Raw genomic sequence first — 22784 nt, 5'->3', positions numbered from 1 at the left:
AAAGATGTATGGAAGCAAATCCCTACCATGATTATTGTTTACAGGTTACCAAACTGGTTTGCAGAATGTTCCTTTTGCTTTATACTCTGGGAGAACAAATCACAGTAGAAATATTCTGTAAACCAATTTGCATTAATTATTAATTCTCAAGTTTCCACAATGGATCTGGAACTATTCTAGTTCTTGGAAATATTAAGATTAGTAAAAACCATCCTGTATTCAATAAGTATATAATCTGGTAAGAAAACATGCAGTAATATGTTACAAATACTGTGGCTGAACTACACACTCAATAGATTAATGTAAATAAGAAGCAAAACTACTTCTGTTTTGAGCTTCACTGAGGAAGAACAGCTACTGAATAAACAGTAACACTGTGTTCTTCATGAATATAGGGTCACTGCACAAGCAAAGACTAGGGCCCTCTAACATCCTCAGGAAATGAGTAACAAGGCAAACAGCATAGGAGTTGAGATAAGAAAAAGGGCCACAGAAGTACTCAAGAAATGCACTATACAGTGACTTTAGACCAGCAGACTCCAAAGTATGTGATCACTTTCCACTTTAAAGAATACTTTTGAACAGTACAGAAGTTTGTCTACAAACCACAGAAACAAACTAACAAGAAATGTATTACAAACTTTATTCTTATTTAGACTTAAGACTGTAGGTAAAATCTAGTATGCTATTTCACTACAATACATATCTTAGGTTCTAATTCTTCCATTCAGAGACAATAATTAGGATGTGCAGCAGATGACACAGGAGAAGATATTCAATTAAATTGTTGTCGATTTCATTCAGAGTGGAAAAAAAAAGAAGAAAAGGGCATGTCAGCCTACTCCAGTATTCTTGCCTGAAGAATCCTGTGGACAGAGAAGCCTGGTAGGCTACAGTCCATAAGATCATGAAGAGTCAGACACAACTGAGCAACTAACACAACACTAGAGTGCATGCCTCTACTTTAGGCATCACTGTTGCAGAGAAACAGCTGCCAAAGGAGACATTCAACAGTATACTGAAAATACATGACTAAGTTTTTATTTCAGACCAATTCTCTGTTTTTAAAAAGGGAATGGAAAGCAAAAGGACAAAACAACCCACTTACATAAACTTGAAACTTGGATGCAAATAGTGAAGTGAAAGTCTCTCAGTTGTGTCCAACTCTTTGCAACCCCATGGACTATACAGTCCATGGAATTCTCCAGGCCAGAATACTGGAGTGGGTAGCCTTTCCCTTCTCCAGAGGATCTTCCCAACCCAGGTGACTGAACCCAGGTCTCCTGTGTCTCCTGAATTGCAGGCAGATTCTTTACCATCTAAGCCACCAGGAAAGCACAAAAGGTTTAGAAATTAGATACAAGTTCAATATAACAAATATCAGAATATTAAAATTTTTAAAGGTATAACAAACATCAAGTGTGAAAAATATAGAAGTCTTTACAAAAAATATAATGAAGGAAAATAAGAAGACCCAAATAAATAGAAGGATGTAAGAAATTCCTGGATAGACAGACTCAGTATTATAAAAATATAAATTCTCTCTATGCTGATATAAAAATTCATACCAATTTCAAAAAAATTCCAGACAAGCTAATTCTAAAATATGTGAAAATGCAAAGGGTAAAAATACACAAAACAATCTTAAAGAAAAATTAAGCCATAAGGAGTACCATCTATCAAGTATAATATATTATCAATGTATCATAATTAAAATATTGTGATATAGGCACAAGAATTTTCAAATGCATCAACAGAATGGAAGAGTCCAAAATGTATGTATGTCACTTGATTTTTGACAAGGATAACAGAAGGACAACCATTTCAATAAACAGTGTGTTTAATTATAGTGAGCATTCATGGCTATCTTAACTGTAAACAGAAATCCATTTTAGACAGTATATAGATCTAAATTTGAAAAATTAAAACAATAAAAATTTTAGCAAATACCATAAGAAATACCTTCATGACACTAAGAATAAGCAAAGACTTCTTAAATAGGATGCAAATTACATTAATAACTCTACAATATTAAGATCATACCCTTACCAAAAGACAGAAAGAAAATAAAAGTACAACACAAAGTGGAAAGAGACATTTGGAACACATATATCTTACAAAGAAGTCCTATCTCTAATACAGAAAGACTTTTTTTAAAATTAATGAGGACAAAAATGCAGGCCATCTTGGTAACAAACCTGACAGCAAATTTCTCAATAGAAACCTTGAAAGTGAGAAGACACTGGATAACAATTTGAATGGGCAACTTGCAAATTAGAAAATAAAAATGGAATGTCATTATAAAAGAGGTAGGAAAAATGTCACCAGAAAATTCTAAATCCAGAAATAATATTCCTCTAAAATGAATATATTTTCCACATAAAGTTTGAAAAAATTGTCAGTAATACACATAAGTCAAGAAATACTACAGGTAAGGAAAATTATATCTGATGGGAAAACATGTCAATGTATGGCAAAAACCACTACAATATTGTAAAGTAATTAGCCTCCAACTAATAAAAATAAATGGAAAAAAAATTAAAATTAAAAAAAAAAAAACTTCAGGAAGAAATAAATAAAACTGAAAATGGAATTTAAAGCAACAAATAATGTCTCTTGGAATCTATGAAAAACACTGAAAGTAAAATACACCAAAACTCTAGCAACAGGATAATTAAACTGCTTAAACATTCTGGCACTGTCTGTGAAGAGGTAAAGCACTAACTTAAGGTAAATGAAAGTAAGAATTCTGTAAAGGAAAAGTTCAACTCCTCTCTTTTACTCTACTCAGGTCACCAAAGTAGTGGGACCTTTTCCCATCCCAAGTGATTAACTCAATTCTGAAACTACAGTATCAGATTCCAGGCTCAGTTCCATGTGACACCATTCCTACTTCAGACACCAACTGCAAACCCACTGGATAAAAATCAAGGCTCCCACACCCTCTTTGTTCAGTTTAATAATCTGACAGTGTGGCTCACAAAACACAGAAAAATAATTTACTTACTAGATTAATGGGTTAACATAAAAGGATAGAACCCAGAAATATCCAGATGCAAGAGATACACGAAGCCCTAAGGATGGGTAAAAGGGTACAAAACTTCCATGCTCTCTGAACTCACTACCTTTCCAATAATACCTCCACATGTTCAACAACCTGGAAGCTCTCTGAATCCCGTAAGCTCACGGATTTTTATCAAGATTACATTACATATGCAAGACTGAACAAATCACTGGTCAACGGTGGCTAATTCAGCCTCAAGCCACTCTCACTCCTCCTCAGAGGTTGGGAGGTGGGGCTGAGAATTCCAACCCTCTAATCATATGGTATACTGCAGCCATGAAATTAAAAGACGCTTACTCCTTGGAAGGAAAGCTATGACCAACCTAGATAGCATATTAAAAAGCAGAGACATTACTTGCCAACAAAGGTCTGTCTAGTCAAGGCTATGGTTTTTCCAGTAGTCATGTATGGATGTGAGAGTTGGACTGTGAAGAAAGCTGAGCACCGAAGAATTGATGCTTTTGAACTGTGGTGTTGGAGAAGACTCTTGAGAGTCCCTTGGACTGCAAGGAGATCCAACCAGTCCATCCTAAAGGACATCAGTCCTGGGTGTTCATTGGAAGGACTGATGCTGAAGCTGAAACTCCAATCCTTTGGCCACCTCATGCGAAGAGTTGACTCATTGGAAAAGACCCTGATGCTGGGAGGGATTGGGGGCAGGAGGAGAAGGGGACGACAGAAGATGAGATGGCTGGATGGCATCACCGACTCAATGGGCATGAGTTTGAGTAAACTCTGGGAGCTGGTGATGGACAGGGAGGCCTGGCGTGCTGCGATTCACGGGGTCACAAAGAGTCGGACACGACTGAGCGACTGAACTGAACTGAACTGAATCATATGGCTGGTTCTCCTGGTACTCAGTACCTCATTCTTGACAGACATTCAAAAGTCACTTCATTAACATAAACTCAGGTATGGCTGAAACAAAAAACACCATCTTAAATGTTCTGGAGCTATTTCAGGAACTGGGGAAAAAAAAACTCAATATTATAACAACAGATTTCCCTATAGCTTTTATCACTTAAGATATTATTAGTTTTAGGAGCTAAGTTAAGAAGCCCTGCGGGAAAATCAACATACATATTTATTATAATAACAATATCATAAATGCAAATTATAGTATCTAGAGTAAAACCTAAAAGAATATGAAACTATATAACTTAAAAGCTACTAGATACAAAAAGAAAATGCCTATCAAAAGGAGAATGGGGAAGATGGCAGAGCAGTAAGATGGGGAGATAACCAGCCTCTGCACAAATACATCAAAAACTCATCAAGATATGGAACAACTCCTACAAAGCAACCTCTAGGCGACAGCAGAAGACCCCAGGCCTCCAGGGGGACAGGCTAAGCTCCCTGAAATGAGGTAGGAGAGAGGAGGGAGACATAAAAAGGGAAAAGATGGGGACCACCCTGGTGGCCCAGTGGCTAAGACACTGCATTTCCAATGCAGGGGCCTGGGTTCAATCCCTGGTCCAGGAACTAGATCCCACGTGCGGCAATTAAAATATCCCTCGAGCAGCCAAATAAATAATTTTTTGTTTGTTTGTTTTTTAAATGGAAAAGATGGAGAACTGGGCAAGAACTTATGCCCCAAGGGAGGGAGGGAGCCCTGAAACATAAGGAGTCCCCATGCACAGGGAAATATCCCTCATAGGCGGGCCCAAGGGGGAGCTTCAAAGTTTCGGAAAACTAGGCAAAGCAGGGACTTAGAAGGCAGTAAACAGAGGAAACTGCTCTTCTCAGCCTGTTGGCAGTTCATTGACTGTGGCCCCAAACAGAAGGCAAGCGTGGGGAACCGAGGGTGGTGCAGCATGCAAGCCCAGCCAGGGCACAGCCCTTGCAGCACAGAGGGCTGGCCCAGGTGGCCTAGTGTGATGCGGCAGACAAACACAGCTGGCGCAGAGTGGAACCCGGGCACCAACAGACAGGAGGAATACAAACCTGGACAAGTGCACACAACCCTCTTGGCACAGCCAAAAGAACACATAACACTCGTGACAAAGAGGGCAAGGGGGTGAGATGAAACACGTGCACATACACCCCGCAACGCAGAGTGCACGCACGGGAGCTGAGACGAGTGCACACAAGGAAGCAAAGGGCAGGCCTGGGGAGCCGAAACAAGTGCACACAAGCCCTGTGACACAGAGGGCAAGCTCAGGGGCTGGAGGGAAGCCCACACAAGTCACCGTGAGGCAGAGGCACAAGGAAAGGTCCACACAAGCACCTACCGAGCAAGCTTCAACCAGCAACACAGGGCAGGACAGGGGAACAGAAGCATTATTGCATGATCCCAGAGACAAGTAGGGGGCTGTTGACACTGCATATGCTGAGAGGGTCACTTTGAAGCAGCTGCAGAAACACACACACCTAACACCATGAAAGCTAGAACAACTGCCCAAAGGCATGCTGAACCCACAGACACCCAAAACCTACTACTGGACACTGCGCTGCCCTTCAGAGAGATGAGATCCAGCTCCATCAACCTAACACAGGCACAAGCTCCCCCAACCAGGAAAACATCACAGGACACTAACCCAACCCCATCCACAGGGGCAGACTCCACAACCAAGAACTACAACCTTGAGAACCTTTTTTAAATTTTTTTCTTTTTCTCTTATAAATCACACTGTTTATTCTCCCAACATATCTTCACCATCACACTAGCCTTTACAGTGCTGTGGAGTTTTCCTTTCTTTTTCTTGTTATAAAAATAAAAAAATTCATTTTAAGATTCTTTCTTTTTATAAACCATAGTGTTTATTCCCCTTCGTATTTCCACCTTCACATTAGCCTTTTGTGGTGCTGTGGAGTTTTCCTCTTTGTTTTCCTTGTTAAAGAAAAAAATTCATTTAAAGATTTTTTCTCTTTTTTTCTTATAAAAGACACAGTTTATTCCCTCTACATATTTCTACCTCCAAAAGACAAATGTTGGTTAGGTGGTTTGGAGTTTTCCTCTTTGTGTTTGTCAAAAAAAAAGAAAAAAAAAAGTCATTTTAAGATTTTTTTTCTTTTTCTCCTCTTTCACTTTTTCTTTTTTCTTGATGAGTTTTTTGGATTTTATTTTTTATATATTCCACTGCTTTTCCCATAGTTCTTTACCAACTGTAACTATTCCTGAATATATATAAATATTCTCTACATACATCTATTCATCATTCTTTTCTATTTCTCTTTTCTCTCTTTTTTAATCGTCTCCACCCCCTTTTCTCTTTTCCCTCCCTTCTCTTTTTTCTCTTTTTCTTATTCTCCTTTTTTTCCTTCAATCTCTCTTCTTTCACCAAGTAAGTTACATTGTTGAGCCCTCTATGCTATATTCCCCAGGTGGCCCTCTGCTATGCTGAGATCTCCAGATTGAGCATTAGCTAACTCTGCTTTCAACTGGTTTCCCTTGCTCACCAAGTCAGTCTCCTGTACTCTTTTCTTTAGAACACTTTGGTTATAACTGTATGTGTGGAAGTGTGTGTGTATATGTCCCAGTATTTCTGTAATTACCTGCTTGATCTCCTCCCACTAGAACACAGGCACAAGTCACCCCTAACAAGAAATCAACACAAACCACCCAACCAACATTTCCCTCCAAGGGCAAAAATCAAAAGGAAGAAGTAATACAACCCTAAAGCCTGGGAAAAGGAGACCTCAAGTGGAGCAAGTTAGAAAAAAAAAAAAGATGAAAAGACAGAGAAATACAGCACAAATGAAAGAGCAAGGTAGAAACTCACAAGACCAAATAAACAAGAGGAAATAAGTAATCTCCCTGAAAGAGAATTCAGAATAATGATAGTAAAGATGCTCCAAAGACTTGAAAACAGACAGAGAAAATGCAAGAAGCACTCAACAGTTAATACAATCACCAAGGACCTAGACGAAATAAAGAATAAGCAAACAGAGATGAATAACACAATTACTGAAATTAAAAATACTCTAGAAGGAACCAATAGCAGAATAACTGAGGCAGAGGAACAGATAAGTGAGCTGGAAGATAGAATGGTGGAAATAACTGCTGAAGAGCAGAATAAAGGGAAAAGAATGAAAAGAATTGAGGATAGCCTCAGAGACCTTTGGGACAATATTAAATGCACCAACATTCAAGTTATAGGGGTCCCAGAGGAAGAAGAAAAAAAGAAAGGCACTGAGAAAATTTTTGAAGAAATTATAGTTGAAAATTCCCCAACATGGGAAAGGAAATAGTCAATCAAGTCCAAGAAGTGCAGAGTCTCTTACAGGTTAAACCCAAGGAGAAACACATCAAGACACATATTAATCAAGCTAACAGAGATTAAGCACAAAGAAAGAATATTAAAAGCAGCAAGGGAAAAGCAACAAGTAACATACAAGGGAAAACCCATATGATTAACAGCAGATCTTTCAGCAGAAACTCTACAGGCCAGAAGGGAATGGCAGGATATATTTAAAGTACTGAAAGAGAAAACCTACAACCAAGATTACTATACCCAGCAAAGATCTCACTCAAAACTGATGGAGAAATCAAAATCTTTATGGACAAGCAGAAGTTAAGAGAACTCAGCACCACTAAAGCAGCCTTTCAACACACACCAAAGGGACTTACACAGGCAGACTCACACAAGAGAAAGGAAGGGCCTTCAGAAATCAGCCCAGGACCGCCGAGAAAACGCCAGCAGGGACATGTGTGTCAACAGGTGACGTAAATGCAGACAGAGTAACGCACCAGCCACAAGACACAGACTGACGCATGGATGCAAAAACAAGACCCACACCTATGCTGCTGTCTACAGGAGACCCACTTCAGACCTAGAGACACATACAGACTGAAAGTAAAAGGATGGAAAAAAATATTCCATGTGAATGGAAACCAAAAGAAAGCTGGAGTGGCAATCCTTATTTCAGACAAAATAGACTTTAAAGAATGTTATAAGAGACAAAGAAGTGAGAGGGTAACAGGCAGGAAGGCCAGGGATCTCCAAATGGAGGAAACAAACTACAAGTGTCAGATTTTTTTTTCCTTCTCTATACAAAATTAAAAGGTTTCTCTTAAAATTCTGTGTTGCCATGATGACACCTGGTTCCACCTGAACTTAACTTTTCTCAAACCTTGAGCTAACCAATGAGTTTTTCTTATGGAAATATTTATCTTAAGTTTATATTAATGAAACTATGTATTTGCTTTGGAATTTGCCTTTCTTCAAAATGGTTCCACCTAAGACTAACTTTTTTTCTTTTCTCAAACCTTGGGCTGATAATAGCTCAACAAACCAGTATTCATATCAATTGTTTTATGGCTGGGGGATGACACACCTCGTGCCATCCTATCTCAAAAATGCATATTGTGGGAGAGGGGCCTGGTGAAACTCCCTCAGCCTTGAGGTGTCTCTCTTATCTGATTAATAGCTTTCTAACAGACATAAAACAGCTTGCTAAAGACTAGCAAGGGGGCACTCTTTCTGCCCCCTTCTGATGTCTATGTCAGAAGCTTTGTCTATCTCTTTTATACTTTAATAAAACTTTATTACACAAAAACTCTGAGCAATCAAGCCTCGTCACTGGCCTTGGATTGATTTCCTCTCCTTCGGAGGCCAAGGATCCCAGCATTTTTCCCAGCTGAACAACCTGTCAGAAGGACACTACATAATGATCAAGGGATCAATCCAAGAAGAAGATGTAACAACTGTAAATGTCTATGCACCCAACAAAGGAGCACCTTGATACATAAGGCAAACACTGATAGGCATAACAGGAGAAACAGACAACAACACAATAATAGTAGGAGACTTTAACACCCCACTTTCACCAATGGACATATCATGAAAACAGAGAAACCATAAGGAAACACAAAGCTTAAAGGAAGCATTAGACCAAATGGATCTAATTGGCATCTTCAGAACTTTCCATCCAAATGCAGAATACACTTTCTTCTCAAGTGCACATGGAACATTCTCCAGGATAGACCACATCTTGGGCCACAAATCAAGCCTCAGTAAATTTAAGAAAATTGAAATTGTATCAAGTATCTTCTCTGACCACAATGCTATGAGACTAGATATCAACTACAGGAAAAAAAACAGCAAAAAACACAAACTCATGGAGATTAAACAATACATTACTAAATAACAAAGAGGTTACTGAAGAAATAAGAAAAGAAATCAAAAGATTCCTAGAAACAAATGACAATGAAAACATGACAACCCAAAACCTATGGGATTCAGCAAAAGCAGTTTGTAAAAGAGAAGTTTATAGCAATACAATCATACCTCAAGAAACAAGAAAAGCATCGAATAGACAGCCTAACTCGACATCTAAAGCAGCTGGAAAAAAAAGAACCAAAAACCCCCAAAGTTATCAGAAGTAAGGAGATTGTAAAAATCAGAGTAGAAATAAATGAAAAAGTAATGAAGGAAACAATAGCAAAGATTAGTAAAACTAAAAGCTGGTTCTTTGAGAAGATAAACAAAATTGACAAACCACTTAGCCAGACTCATCAAGAAAAAAAGGGAGAAAAATCAAATCAACAAAATTAGAAATGAAAAAGGAGAGGTTACAACAGACAACACAGAAATACAAAGGATCATAAGAGAATATTATGAGCAACTATATGCTAATAAAATGGACAACCTAGAGGAAATGGACAGATACTTAGAAAAGATCAGCCTCCCAAGACTGAACCAGGAAGAAATAGAAATTATGAACAACCCAATTACAAACACTGAAATCAAAACAGTGATCAAAAATCTCCCCAAAAAACAAAAGCCCAGGGCCAGATGGCTTCACAGGGGAATTCTATCAAACATTTAGAGAAGAGCTAATGCCTATTTTTCTGAAACTCTTCCAAAAAACTGCAGAGGAAGGAACACTTCCAAACTCACTCCATAAGGCCACAATCACCCTCATACCAAAACCAGGCAAGACAACACGAAAAAAGAAAATTACAAGCAATATCACTGATGTAGATGCAAAAATCCTCAACAAAATTCTAGCAAACAGAATCCAACAACACAATAAAAAGCTCACAGGCCATGATCGAGTCCAGTTTAGTCCAGGGATGCAAGGATTCTTCAATATATGCAAATCAATCAACATGATACACCATATCAACAAACTGAAAGATAAAAACCATATGATCATCTCAATAGATGCAGAAAAAGCCTTCAACAAAATCCAGCATCCATTTATGATAAAAACACTTCAAAAAATGGGCATAGAAGGAACCTACCTCAACATAGTAAAGGCCATATATGAAAAGCCCACAGCAAACATTATTCTCAATGGTGAAAAACTAAAAGCATTCCCTCTAAGATCAGGAATAAGACAAGGGTGTCCACTCTCACCACTATTATTCAACATAGTTTTGGAAGTCCTAGCTACAGCAATTAGAGAAGAAAAAGAAATAAAAGGAATCCAGATCAGAAAAGAAGAAGTAAAACTCTCACTGTTTGCAGATGACATGATACTATACATAGAAAACCCAAAAGAAACTATCAGAAAATTACTAGAGCTAATCAGTGAATTCAGCAAAGTCGCAGGATACAAGGTCAATACACAGAAATCACTTGCACTCCTATATACTAACAATGAAAAATCAGAAAGAGAAATTAAGGAATCAATACCATTCACCATTGCAACAAAAAGAATAAAATATCTAGGAATAAACCTACCTAAGGAGACAAAAGAGCTGTATATGAAAACTATAAGACACTGATGAAAGAAATCAAAGATGACATAAACAGATGGAGAGATATTCCATGTTCCTGGGTAGGAAGAATCAATATTGTGAAAATGACTATACTACCAAAAGCAATCTACAGATTCAATGTGATCCCTGTCAAATTACCAATGGCATTTTTCACAGAACTAGAACAAAAAATTTCACAATTCATATGGAAACACAAAAGACCCTGAATAGCCAAAGCAGTCTTGAGAAAGAAGAATGGAGCTGGAGGAATCAACCTTCCTGACTTCAGACTATACTACAAAGCTACAGTCATCAAGAGTATGGTATGGTACATAGTATGTACTAGCACAAAACCAGAAATAGAGACCAATGGAACAAGAGAACCCAGAGATAAACCCATCCACCTATGGTGCCTTATTTTTGACAAAGGAGGCAAAAATATACAATGGGGCAAAGACAGCCTCTTCAATAAGTGGTGTGGGGAAAACTGGACAGCTACTTCATTCAAAAGAATGAAATTAGATCACTACCTAATACCATACACAAAGATAAACTCAAAGTGGATTATAGACCTAAATTTAAGACCAGAAACTGCTAAACTCTTAGAGAAGAACATAGGCAGAAAACTCGATGACATAAATCAAAGCAAGATCTTCTAGGACCCATCTCCTAGAGTAATGGAAATAAAAACAAAACTAAACAAATAGGACCTAATTAAATGTAAAAGCTTTTGCACAGCAAAGGAAACCACAAACAAGGTGAAAAGACAGCCCTCAGAATGGGAGAAAATAATAGCAAATGAAACAACTGATGAAGATTAATCTTCCAAAATATACAAGCAGCTCATACAACTCAATACCAGAAAAGCAAACCCAATCAAATTAGGAAAGCAGACCTGAAGAGAAATTTCTCCAAAGAAGACATGCAGATGGCTAACAAGCACATGAAAAGATGCTCAACATCACTCATTATTAGAGAAATGCAAATCAAAACTGCAATGAAGTATCACCTCACACCGGTCAGGTCAGAATGGCCATCATCAAAAAACCTAAGAAACAATAAATGCTGGAGAGGGTGTGGAGAAAAGGGAACACTCTTGCATTGCTGGTGGGAATGTAAACTGATACAGCCACTATGGAAGACAGTATGGAGACTCCTTAAAAAGCTAGGAATAAAACCACCATATGACCCAGCAATCCCACTCCTAGGCATATACCCTGAGGAAATCAAAACTGAAAAAGACACATGTACCCCAATGTTCACTGCAGCACTATTTACAACAGCTAGAACATGGAAGCAACCTAGATGTCCATCAACAGATGAATGGATAAAGAAGCTGTGGTACATACACACAATGGAATACCACTCAGCCATAAAAAAGGAACACAATTAGAATCTATTCTAATGAGGTGGACGAAACTAGAGCCTATTATATAGACTGAAGTAACTCAAAGAAGTATATAAATATCGTATACTGACACATATATATGGAATCTGAAGAGATGGCACTGATGAATTTATTTTCAGGGCAGCAATGGAGAAACAGACATAGAGAACAGACCTATGGACAAGGTGGGAGGAGAGGAGGGAGAAGGGGAGATTGGAGAGAGTAACATAGAAATTTACAATACCACATGTAAAATAGACAGCCAATGGGAATTTGCTGTGTGACTCAGGGAACTCAAACAAGGGCTCTGTGACAGGCTGAAGGGTGGGATGGGGAGGGAGGACCGGGAGGGAGGGGACATGGGTATACCTGTGGCTGATTCTTGTTGATGTATGACAGAAAACCACAAAATTCTGTAAAGCAATTATCCTTCAATTAAAAAAGAAAAAAAAAAGACAAGAAAGCAGAGACATTACTTTGCCGACAAAGGTCTGTCTAGTCAAAGCTATGTTTTTTCCAGTAGTCATGTATGGATGTGACAGTTGGACCATAAAGAAGGCTGAGCACCAAAGAATTGATGCTTTTGAACTGTGGTGTTAGAGAAGACTCTTGAGAGTCCCTTGGACTGCAAGGAGATCCAATCAGTCCATCCTAAAGTCCTGACTAGTCATTGGAAGGACTGATGTTGAAGCTGAAGCGCCAATACTTTGGCCACCTAATGCAAAGAACTGAGTCATTGGAAAAGACCCTGACGCTGGGAAAGACTAAAGGCAAGAGGAGAAAGGGATGACAGAGGATGAGATAGTTGGATGGCATTACTGACTCGATGGACATGAGTTTGGGCAAGCTCTGGGAACTGGTGATGGACAGAAAAGCCTGGCATACTGCAGTGCATGGGGTTTCAAGGAGTCGGATGTGACTAAGAGACTGAACTGAACTGAAATCTATCTAGTCAGTGTTTTTAACTTTCTTTTACAATTTATTTTACATGTTAGGTAAAAGATCAAAATACACAAATCTTAATGTATTATGTGATAAGTTTTGATAAATGGGTACATTCATTTATTCCTAGATATCTTATTTTTTGATGCAGTTATAAACGGGCTGTTTTCTTCATTTCTTTCTGATAGATCATTTTTTGTGTATAGAAACACTATAGATTGTATGTGTTAATCTGTATTGTGCAGCTTTACTGTATTCACTTGTTCTATTTTGGGGGGCATCTGCAGGGTTTTGTGTGCTGTGTGCTACGTCGTTTAAGTTGTGTGTGTCTCCCTGCACCCCGTGGACTGCAGCCCGCCGGGCTCCCCTGTCCCTGGGATGCTCCAGGCAGGAGCACTGGGGTGGGTGGGCTGCCGCTTCTCCCTCGAGGGGATCTTCCCGCCCCCGGTGTGAGCTCCCTCTCCTACGTCTCCTGCACTGGCCGGCAGGCTCTTCATCACGAGCACCACCCTGGGAAGCCCAGATGACTTTCTATATACCGTATAATGTCATATGCAAATTATGTAAGTTTTCTTTTTCCCTTTCCCATTTGGATTTCTTTTCTTTTTGTCTTATATAACTGCTGCGACTAAGAGTTCCAATAATATGTTGAATAAAAGTGGCAAGAAAAGGAAAAAAAAGGAGAATGGATGAGTAAATTGTCTTTTCATGTAGTGGAATACTATGCAGCAATACAAGAGATAAGCTACTGGTACATGCAGCAACATGGATGAATCTAACATATATTTGATGAAAAAAGCCTCATATAAAAATGTACACACAAACTGTATACATCTAAGTCTCAATAACAGGCAAAATTAATAAATAATGATAGACAAGCACCACAAAGGGGAAGGAAAGTTGTTCTTAAAGACTGGAAAACTCATGAAGGAACCTTAAGGGGTGGCAGAAATATTAAGCATGTTGACCTAGTTGGTAGTTACTATGATTTATATATGTGTCTTGAAAAAAAGGCTGTATACACTTATATTGAATGCACCTTACACACTTTATTGTATCATGATATAGCACAAAACAGAATTAAAAAATCAGACTTCAAAAAAGGGGAAAGTGGAATATATGAAATAGTGAATGAATTTATAAAATCAACAATAAATATCTGCCAGTAAGTTAACAGCCAGTAGCTACAGGGCTTTTAAACAAGATAATTTATAGCTTCTGAAAGGACAGGTTTGAAAATGTGATATTTTCTTAAGTTGCTAATAGAGAATATGTTGATAAAAATCTTGGTATCTGTTGATGTAGCTACATATCATAAGTACCAAGGCTGAGACTGCTTAAATATCTGAAGAGGGATAGTATACTGATTGAGAAGTAAAGTAAGTTGGTAAGGTGGAGAAGTAAGGTAGGGTGGAATAACACAGTATCACTTAGGGATCCTATGTTAAAATAGAATATTGCACTGTAAGCTGACTCAGTGTCAAAAAAAACAAAGCAAATTAAAATACATCAATAAAACATGTATGAACAACCAACAAGAAAACACAGCAAGTAAATACACTGTGGGACAGAGGGCCTAAAACCAAACAACAATAAATGAAGATAGATTAAATCACCCAACATAAAAAACAGTAATCTTAAGCTTAAAAGGTCCACCTCTTAATTTTTGACTAGAAAAAAAAAATCCTAACGAAAACAAAACAGGATTTTGTTTATATCTCTATCATAGTGAAAGTGTTAGTCACTCAGTTGTGTCTGACTCTTTGTGACTCATGGACTGTAGCCTGCCAGGCCCCTCTGTCCATGGAATTCTCCAGGCAAGAATACTGGAGTGGGTTGCCATGCCCTTCTCCAGGGGATCTTCCCAACTCAGGGATCGAACCTGGGTCTCCTGCATTGCAGGCAGATTCATTACCATTTGACCTACTGGGAAGCCCACCTTGATAGGGATACAAGTCTCCATCATAAGACTTGTAATAATATAAAAACTAAATGCCTGACATAATTCTAAGAATTGCTACTTATAAAAACTATATCTTATTCTAGGACACATAATAAATATTCATAAATGGTTGCTGAATGGATGAATTAAGAATCAGTTCATTTACATTAAGTGAATACTAATTACAGTGAAAGGGAAACTCATGTGTGATAAAAATAGTTGCAGTAAAGTGGAAAAGAGAGCCTAAACATAAACCCACACCACACTTAACACAGTTAATTGATTTTTGAGGGGGTGCCAATAACACACAACATGAAAAGGATAATCTCTTTAGTAACTGGTGTTAAGGAAACTGATATCTACCTGTGAAAGGATAAAACTGGACCCTGATCTTACATCACTCAGAACAATTAACTTGAAATAGATCAAAGACTTAAACAAAAGACCCTAAAAGAAAACACAGGGAAGGAGCTCCTTGACATTATTCCTGGCAGTGATTCTTGGGTAAGATACCAAAAGCATAAGCAAAGAAAGCTAAAATAAACAAACAGGGCTACATCAAATGTAAGAGCTTTGGGGGACTTCCCTGGTGGTCCAGGGGTTAAGACTCTAAGCTACCACTGTAAGAGACACAGGTTCAATCCCCTGGTCTGGGAACTAGGATCCCACAATGCCACGTGGTGTGGCCAAAACAAACAAAAACATTAGAGCTTCTGCACCGCCAAGGAAACAATCAAGAAAACTGAAAAGGCAACCTACAGGAAAATATTCCCAAGACATGTTTCTGATAATATACAAAATACATAAAGAACTCATATAACTCAAAAGCAAGAAAGCAAATAATCCAATTTAAAAGTGGTCAAAGAACGTTAATAAACATTTTTCCAAAGACATACAAATGGCCAAAGGTGCTCAAAATCACTAATCAAATGTAAACAAAATCACAATGAGGTATCATCTCACACTTGTTAAAATGGCTATTATCAAAAAGACAGGAGATAACAAATGCTGTCAAGGATTCAGAGAAAAGGGAAGCCTTGTGCACTGTTAGTGGGAATGCAAACTGGTATAGCAATTATGGAAACACTATGGAGGCTCCTGAAAAAATTTAAAATAGAACTATTTTATGATCCAGCAATTCCACTCTTGGGTATAAACCCCAAAGAAACAAAACCACTATCCGAAAGAGATATCTGTACCCTCGTGTTCATTGTAGCATTACTTGCAATAGCCAAGGGATAGAAACATTGAAGAATGAAAGAATGTTCAATAAGAATGAATAAAGAAAATGTAATGGATGTATACAATGGAATACTATTTGGCTATAAAAAGAAGGAAATCCTGACATTGGAAAAATGTAAATGGACCTTGAGAGTATTATGCTAAGTGAAATAAGTCAGACAACGAAAGGTATACTATTGGTATCACTTACACGTGGAATCTAAAAACACCACCACCACCACCAATAAAAGCCAATTTCACAGAAAGAATGAAATGGGGGTTGCCAAGGGCTAGGAGAAAGGGGAAATAGAATGATGTAAATCAAAAGGTATAAATGTTCAGTTATTATAAGAGTAATTTTGCTCAGCCATAAAAAGGAATGAAACTGGGTCATTTGTAGAAATGTGGATGGACCTAGAGTCTGTCATGCAGAGTGAAGTCAGTCAGAAAGAGAAAAATAAACATCATATATTAACGCATATGTATGGAATCTAGAAAAATGGTACTGCTGCTGCTGCTGCTAAGTCGCCTCAGTTGTGTCTGACTCTGTGCAACCCCATAGATGGCAGCCACCAGGCTCCCCTGTCCCTGGGATTCTCCAGGCAAGAACACTGGAGTGGGTTGCCATTTCCTTCTCCAATGCATGAAAGTGAAAAGTGAAAGTGAAGTTGCTCAGTCGTGTCCGACTCTTAGCAACCCCATGGACTGCAGCCTACCAGGCTCCTCCGTCCACAGGATTTTCCAGGCAAGAGTACTGGAGTGGGCTGCCATTGAAAAATGGTACAGATGAACCTATTTCCAGGGCAGGAATAGAGATGCAGATGTAGAGAACGGACATGTGGACACAGGGAGGAAGGGGAGGGTGGGATGAATTGGGAGATTAGGATTGACATATATACACTACCATGTGTAAAACAGACAGCTGGTGTAAATCTGCTATAAAGCACAGGCAGCTCAGCTCAGTGCTCTGTGATGACCTAGATGGGTGGGATGAGAGTGGGGTGGGAAGGAAGTTTAAGAGGGAGGGGATATATATACACATAACTGGTTCATTTCATGGTAAATGAACTGTAGTGCAATTATACTCCAATAAAAAAAGATAAAAAAGAATAACTGAGGAGGATCTAATGTACAGTGTGTTGGATTATTCTTAACTATACAGTACTGTACAGCAGAAACTTGCTGAGAGTGGACCTTAAGCATTCTCCAATATCAAAAAACAAACCTGATCAAAAACTCGGCAGAAGATCTAAACGGACATTTCTCTAAAGAAGACAGATGGCTAAGAGGCACATGAAAAGATGCTCAACATCACTAATAGAAAAGTGCAAATCAAAACTACAATGAAGTATCACCTCACACCGGTCGGTCAGAATGGCCATCATCAAAAAACCTACAAACAATAAATGCTGGAAGGGGGGTGGAGAAAAGGAAATCCTCTTGCACTGTTGGTGGGAATGTAAATAAAACCTGTATGCCTCTCAATAGATACTTTGTGAACATGACAAAATCTACCCAGTCTAAGCCAGCAGCTTTCATAATGAAGACATGTGGCAGGTACTCCTACTCAGATCTGTTTTGCTAGTGCTTGGTCAGGAAATGTTATCCTTTTATTGTGCTCTTTATTTTTTACAGATGGGTAACATAAAATTAGGTCCTTTAATCACATTTTATATATATATATGTATATATATATATAATATATATGTATGTATATATATATTATATATATGTATATATGTATGTATACATGTATACACACATATGTGTATACACATTATATACATATGTATATGTATATATATATATATTTTTTTTTTTAATTCCAGATGGCTTAAGGTACTAAATACTTTTCTTAAAAAAACATGCTTGGCATTTCTAGACAAAATAAAAAATTTCATTAGGCCCCTGGGGTAAAGAAAACAAGAATAAAAAACAGAAAGCACAAAAGGATTGTATTACTATATAAAAGTTTCAGAAAATATACTATTAAATGAAAAGACAAAAAGCATACTGAGAAAAGATAATTAGTAACAGTTATAACAAAAGATTACCATTTAAAATACATAGGGAATGCATACAAAACTCAGTGCAAAACCGGAAAAGCCATACACTTATGAAAGCTGCACAACCACAATCATCAGTCACAAAATTAAAGTTTTTCACCTATTACGGAGGAAGTAATTTTTATATCTGGAAAGATGGGAGGGAAAATAATCTTGATTTTCATATCTTATAACTCAAACCTATTAATCACAGAACCCTAGAGCAGTGATTCTTAAACTTAGCAACTATCTGCATCACATGAATACCCGGTTAAAACAGACTGCTGAGCCTACCCCTCCATCTCTTTGCCAGCAGTTTGAGATAGGGTATAAGCATCTGCAATTTCACACAGGTTTCTGGGTGATGCTGCTGCTTCCAGCCAAAGAACCTCACTTTGAGAAGCACTGCTCTAGAGTCTGAGACACATCTGTATTTGTGCAGAGAGTGACAAGGATATTCATAGTAGCACAGTTTATATTACTAAAAAATCGAAACTACCTAAATTTAGGTAGGTACCTAAATATCTACCAATAGAATATTGAGAATGGAAAAATATGGCATTAAAAGGAATAAAACTACATATCAATAGATTTCAAATTATTAGTGAACCAGAAAACTGTATCACAGATACATTAAAATAGTTTACATATTTTTAAAAAGCACCCCAAACAATATATGGTATTGTCCAACTATCTACATATTTTTCCAATGTGGGGGTAAAATGAGAAGTCTGACAGAAGCTGGAACTAAGCCCAGAACTGAACACTGGGGCACAATGAGGAGTACCCCAAGAAAAAGCTCTCAGAAGAGCAGTTTCGGAAGTGAACACAGGAGAACTTCAGGAGAGAGCAGTCAGCTCTGCAGCGCTGTCCAAGGAAGACTGCTACAATTAAGTCACCGGTGACGTTTACCTGAACAGACTCTAAAGTGGAGAAAACCAAGAGAGAATGCTGCGGGATGAAAGCTGACTGAGGGACTCAGAAACATTTACCAGAGAATTTAACTTGGAACCATCTGTTTCAGGACTTCTACGCACAGCTTGGCTAAGATAAAATAGCTTTGTAACAGGCATGCAGGCCATTTATTCCTTTAAACATACAAAAATAAGTAAGACTATCATAAAACTCATTATTTGAACCATCTCTTCAACCCTTTTACCCTCAGTAAGGAATGGTCTGAGGCATTCATTTCAGGGCTGTCCCTGGAAATTACTTACTACGTGTCCCTAGGTTAAGAGCAAAAAGGGTATCTTCCAGTAAGACTCTGTTGCATCTTCAAAGGAATCTTTTTGTATCCAAAATACAGTGTCTCCCTTTCTGCCATGGTTATCAGAAACATCAGAAACCTATTTGCAGGCTAACTTAGAAACTGTGTTATATAAATGATCAGTATATACAAGCCAACTTGGTTCTGCTCTTGATTTGCTATTTTCTATGAAGTTCATTTTTTATCTATTACTGATTTCCCATCTTAACGTATGGACTCTTAAAATCTCACAAAGTCCACAGTTAAACAAAGGAATGAACAAACTCACCTGGGATTTATTCATTTTCAGCTGTTCTTGGAAAAATGTAGACAACTCTGAAGATACACTGGGTTAGAAGAGGACAGGAGTCATGAAAGATCCGGCCTGTGTGGCAGCTCCTGAATTCTCCTTTCCTATAAAGCTAAACACACCACTAGATAAGGAAAAAAATGTTAATGTCCCTTTGACCTTCAAAGACAGGGGTATATATTGTTGATGACCACCTACCTAATACAACTCTAATATTACCATGTAGCTCTTGGGTATAAATTTTTTCAGAGTTAAGTATTTACTGCCTATGGAAAAATACACACAATGAAGGAATATTAATTACACCAAAACTGTTGTTAAAAAAAGAATACTTAGGACTAAAGAAGAAAGAAAAAGAAACTCAGGACTAGGCTGTTTAACTTCCAGACTAATGTTACTAAACCTTTGCATAGTGACTCCACAGAAAGCTATAAAAGCAGTGCTTTAAGGAAAGACCCATGTTTTATCGTTGTTGCCATTTCACAGAAGACTCTTCTATAAAACACTTGCTTTTAGTTGTATGGAAAAGTGTAAGCAGTACCGGCTTATGAGTCAGATCTTTTAGTCTTCGCCACTAACTGATCTGAATAAGGCACGAATCTTCAGAAACAAAGAGAAAGAAATTCTATCCAAAGAGACAAAAAAACCAGATAATTCTTGACTATCTTTCCCGAATGCTAAGGGAAGAAGAAGAGAGAAACAACATACACAAACAAGAAGTAATGGACATGACTGGAGAGCAGTTTGAAAGCCAAAAAGGATAAATGGAGAACCAAAGAAACGGAGTCTGTGTACAAAGCTACTGATCAGCCCTGACTGGTGGCTGTTCTTCCAAGACCACACGCCCTGCACCACTCGGCCCTCCCCAGCAAGCTTCCTCCCAGCAGCCCCGCCCCCGCTCCGGGCCGCCCGCTCGCCGCCGCATCTTGTCTGTATATTAAGCCCCTCCTCCTGAGCCCTTAGAAACGGCCTCTCGCACAGCGGCGCCAACTCAGGGCTGGGGCTAGTCTGTCTAGGACTTCGACCCACTCTTCTCAATGGAGACGCCCCCTTCTCGCTGTCCCAGGGGCCTACGGAGCTCCTCCCCACCACGGGTACTGACCTTTTCCCTCCTACTCCCTGAACTACATAGTCCTCAACCAGCCGTCCCGAGCTCACTCCCCTCTCCGCCTCCGAGGCGCACTGGCCCCAGAAGAGTGCATAGATTCAGCAGCCCCGGAACCGCTTACCAGGCACGGCTGGAGAAAGACAGAAGCAGAGGCGGAAATGCATAGAGGGAAAAGGTGGAACTAGGCATGCGCAGATGGCCCACACTCAGGGTCAGACAGTCTACTGACCACCAGAACTAGGTTTCCCTTTAGTCTCGCCGACCAGCGGGCTGGGATTAGCTGAGAGTCCAGCACACCTGGCAGTGGAAGATTTGGACCTGAGGTAATTTAAGCAGCTAGAGCCGGTCAGGGACTTTTCCCAAAGTTATGGATTACAGCCGAGTTCTCTGTGCAGCCAAGAAAGCAGATTTACATACAGTCAAGTAAAGGAAAACTGTACGTCAATTTCACTTTTTTTTTTTTTTTTTAAATACTGGGAAATGGGGACTTACTTGGTGGTTCAGTGGTTAAGATTACACACTTCCAACACAGGGAACCTGGTTCAATCCCTGGTCAGGGAGCTGGATCCCACATGCCACTAACTGAGTTTACATGCCACAACTAAAGATACAGCTGCCAAAAGGAAGATCGAGGATCTGGCGACCCAGCACAGTCAAATGAAATAAATAAATACTAGGAAATAGATCCCATTAATAAAAGAGTTATATTATCAGGGAAAGCTGGCGGAGATTGGGGGTGGCAGACAAGAAAGCAAGTTAAAATCATGAAAGTAATAAATAAAAATTGTAGATAAATTAAGTGGACACAATCCAAAAGAAAACAGTCTTCCTCTATGTATAAATCATCTTAGAGAAGAACCTGGCAACCCACTCCAGTATTCTCACCTGAAGAATCCCACGGACAGAAGAACCTGGCGGTCTACAATCCACAGGGTCACAAAGAGTGGGAGGCGACTGAAGAGACATAGCACGCATATATATTCTTTCATTTGTGACATTAAAATTACTTCAGAGAAAGGGAGATAAATCCTTTCATAGGTAGATTCAGTATTTTTGACAAAATTCCAATAAGAATCTCAACTAATTTTTGCATCTACTACTTTTCTCTTTGATTTTTTAAAGTACTGTGTACATTACAAAAGCCTTCTCAACTTCATCTGGAATAAAATTAAATCTAAATTAAACAGCCAGATGTTCTTAAAGTGCTGCATTCAATATGTCAGCAAATTTGGAAAACTCAGCAGTGACCACAGGACTGGAAAAGGTCAGTTTTCATTCCAATTCCAAAGAAGGGCAATGCCAAAGAATGTTCAAACTACTGTACAACTGTGCTCATTTCACATGCTAGTAAGGTTATGCTCAAAATCCTTCAAGCTAGGCTTTCAGCAGTATGTGAACCAAGAACTTCCAGATGTACAAGCTGGGTTTAGAAAAGGCAGAAGAACCAGAGATCAAATTGCCAACATTCACTGGATCATAGAGAAAGCAAGGGAATTCCAGAAAAACATTTACTTCTGTTTCATTGACTACACTAAAGCCTTTGACTATGTGGATCACAACAAACTGGAAAATTCTTCAAGAGATGGGAATACCAGACCACCTTACCTGTCTCCTGAGAAACCTGTATGCAGTCAAGAAGCAACAGTTAGAACTGGACATGGAACAACAGACTGGTTCCAAATTGGGAAAGGAGTACATCAAGGCTGTATATTGTCACCCTGCTTATTTAACTTATATGCAGAGTACATCATGTGAAATGCCAGGCTGGATGAATCACAAGCTGGAATCAAGATTGCCAGGAGAAATATCAACAACCTCAGATATGCAGATGATACCACTCTAATGGCAGAAAGTGAAGAGGAACTAAAGAG

The 22784-nt window shown here is 38.7% G+C and overlaps 1 protein-coding gene across 1 annotated transcript in view; it reads right to left on the bottom strand.

Annotated features, from left to right (window-relative positions):
• LOC110150701 (zinc finger protein 33B-like) overlaps window positions 1-20071 on the bottom strand; it is a 98375-nt gene extending 78304 nt beyond the window's left edge. The window contains exon 1 of the mRNA XM_070464694.1: window positions 19785-20071. Within this exon, the coding sequence (XP_070320795.1) occupies window positions 19785-19799 (15 nt within the window). The 5' untranslated portion in view covers window positions 19800-20071. The remainder of the gene's footprint in view (window positions 1-19784) is intronic.
• Window positions 20072-22784: the final 2713 nt, after the last annotated feature.

This window comes from Odocoileus virginianus, unplaced genomic scaffold (assembly GCF_023699985.2).
Source record: "Odocoileus virginianus isolate 20LAN1187 ecotype Illinois unplaced genomic scaffold, Ovbor_1.2 Unplaced_Contig_62, whole genome shotgun sequence".
Taxonomy (NCBI): domain Eukaryota; kingdom Metazoa; phylum Chordata; class Mammalia; order Artiodactyla; family Cervidae; genus Odocoileus; species Odocoileus virginianus.
This window is presented reverse-complemented; position numbering and strand designations above follow the sequence as displayed.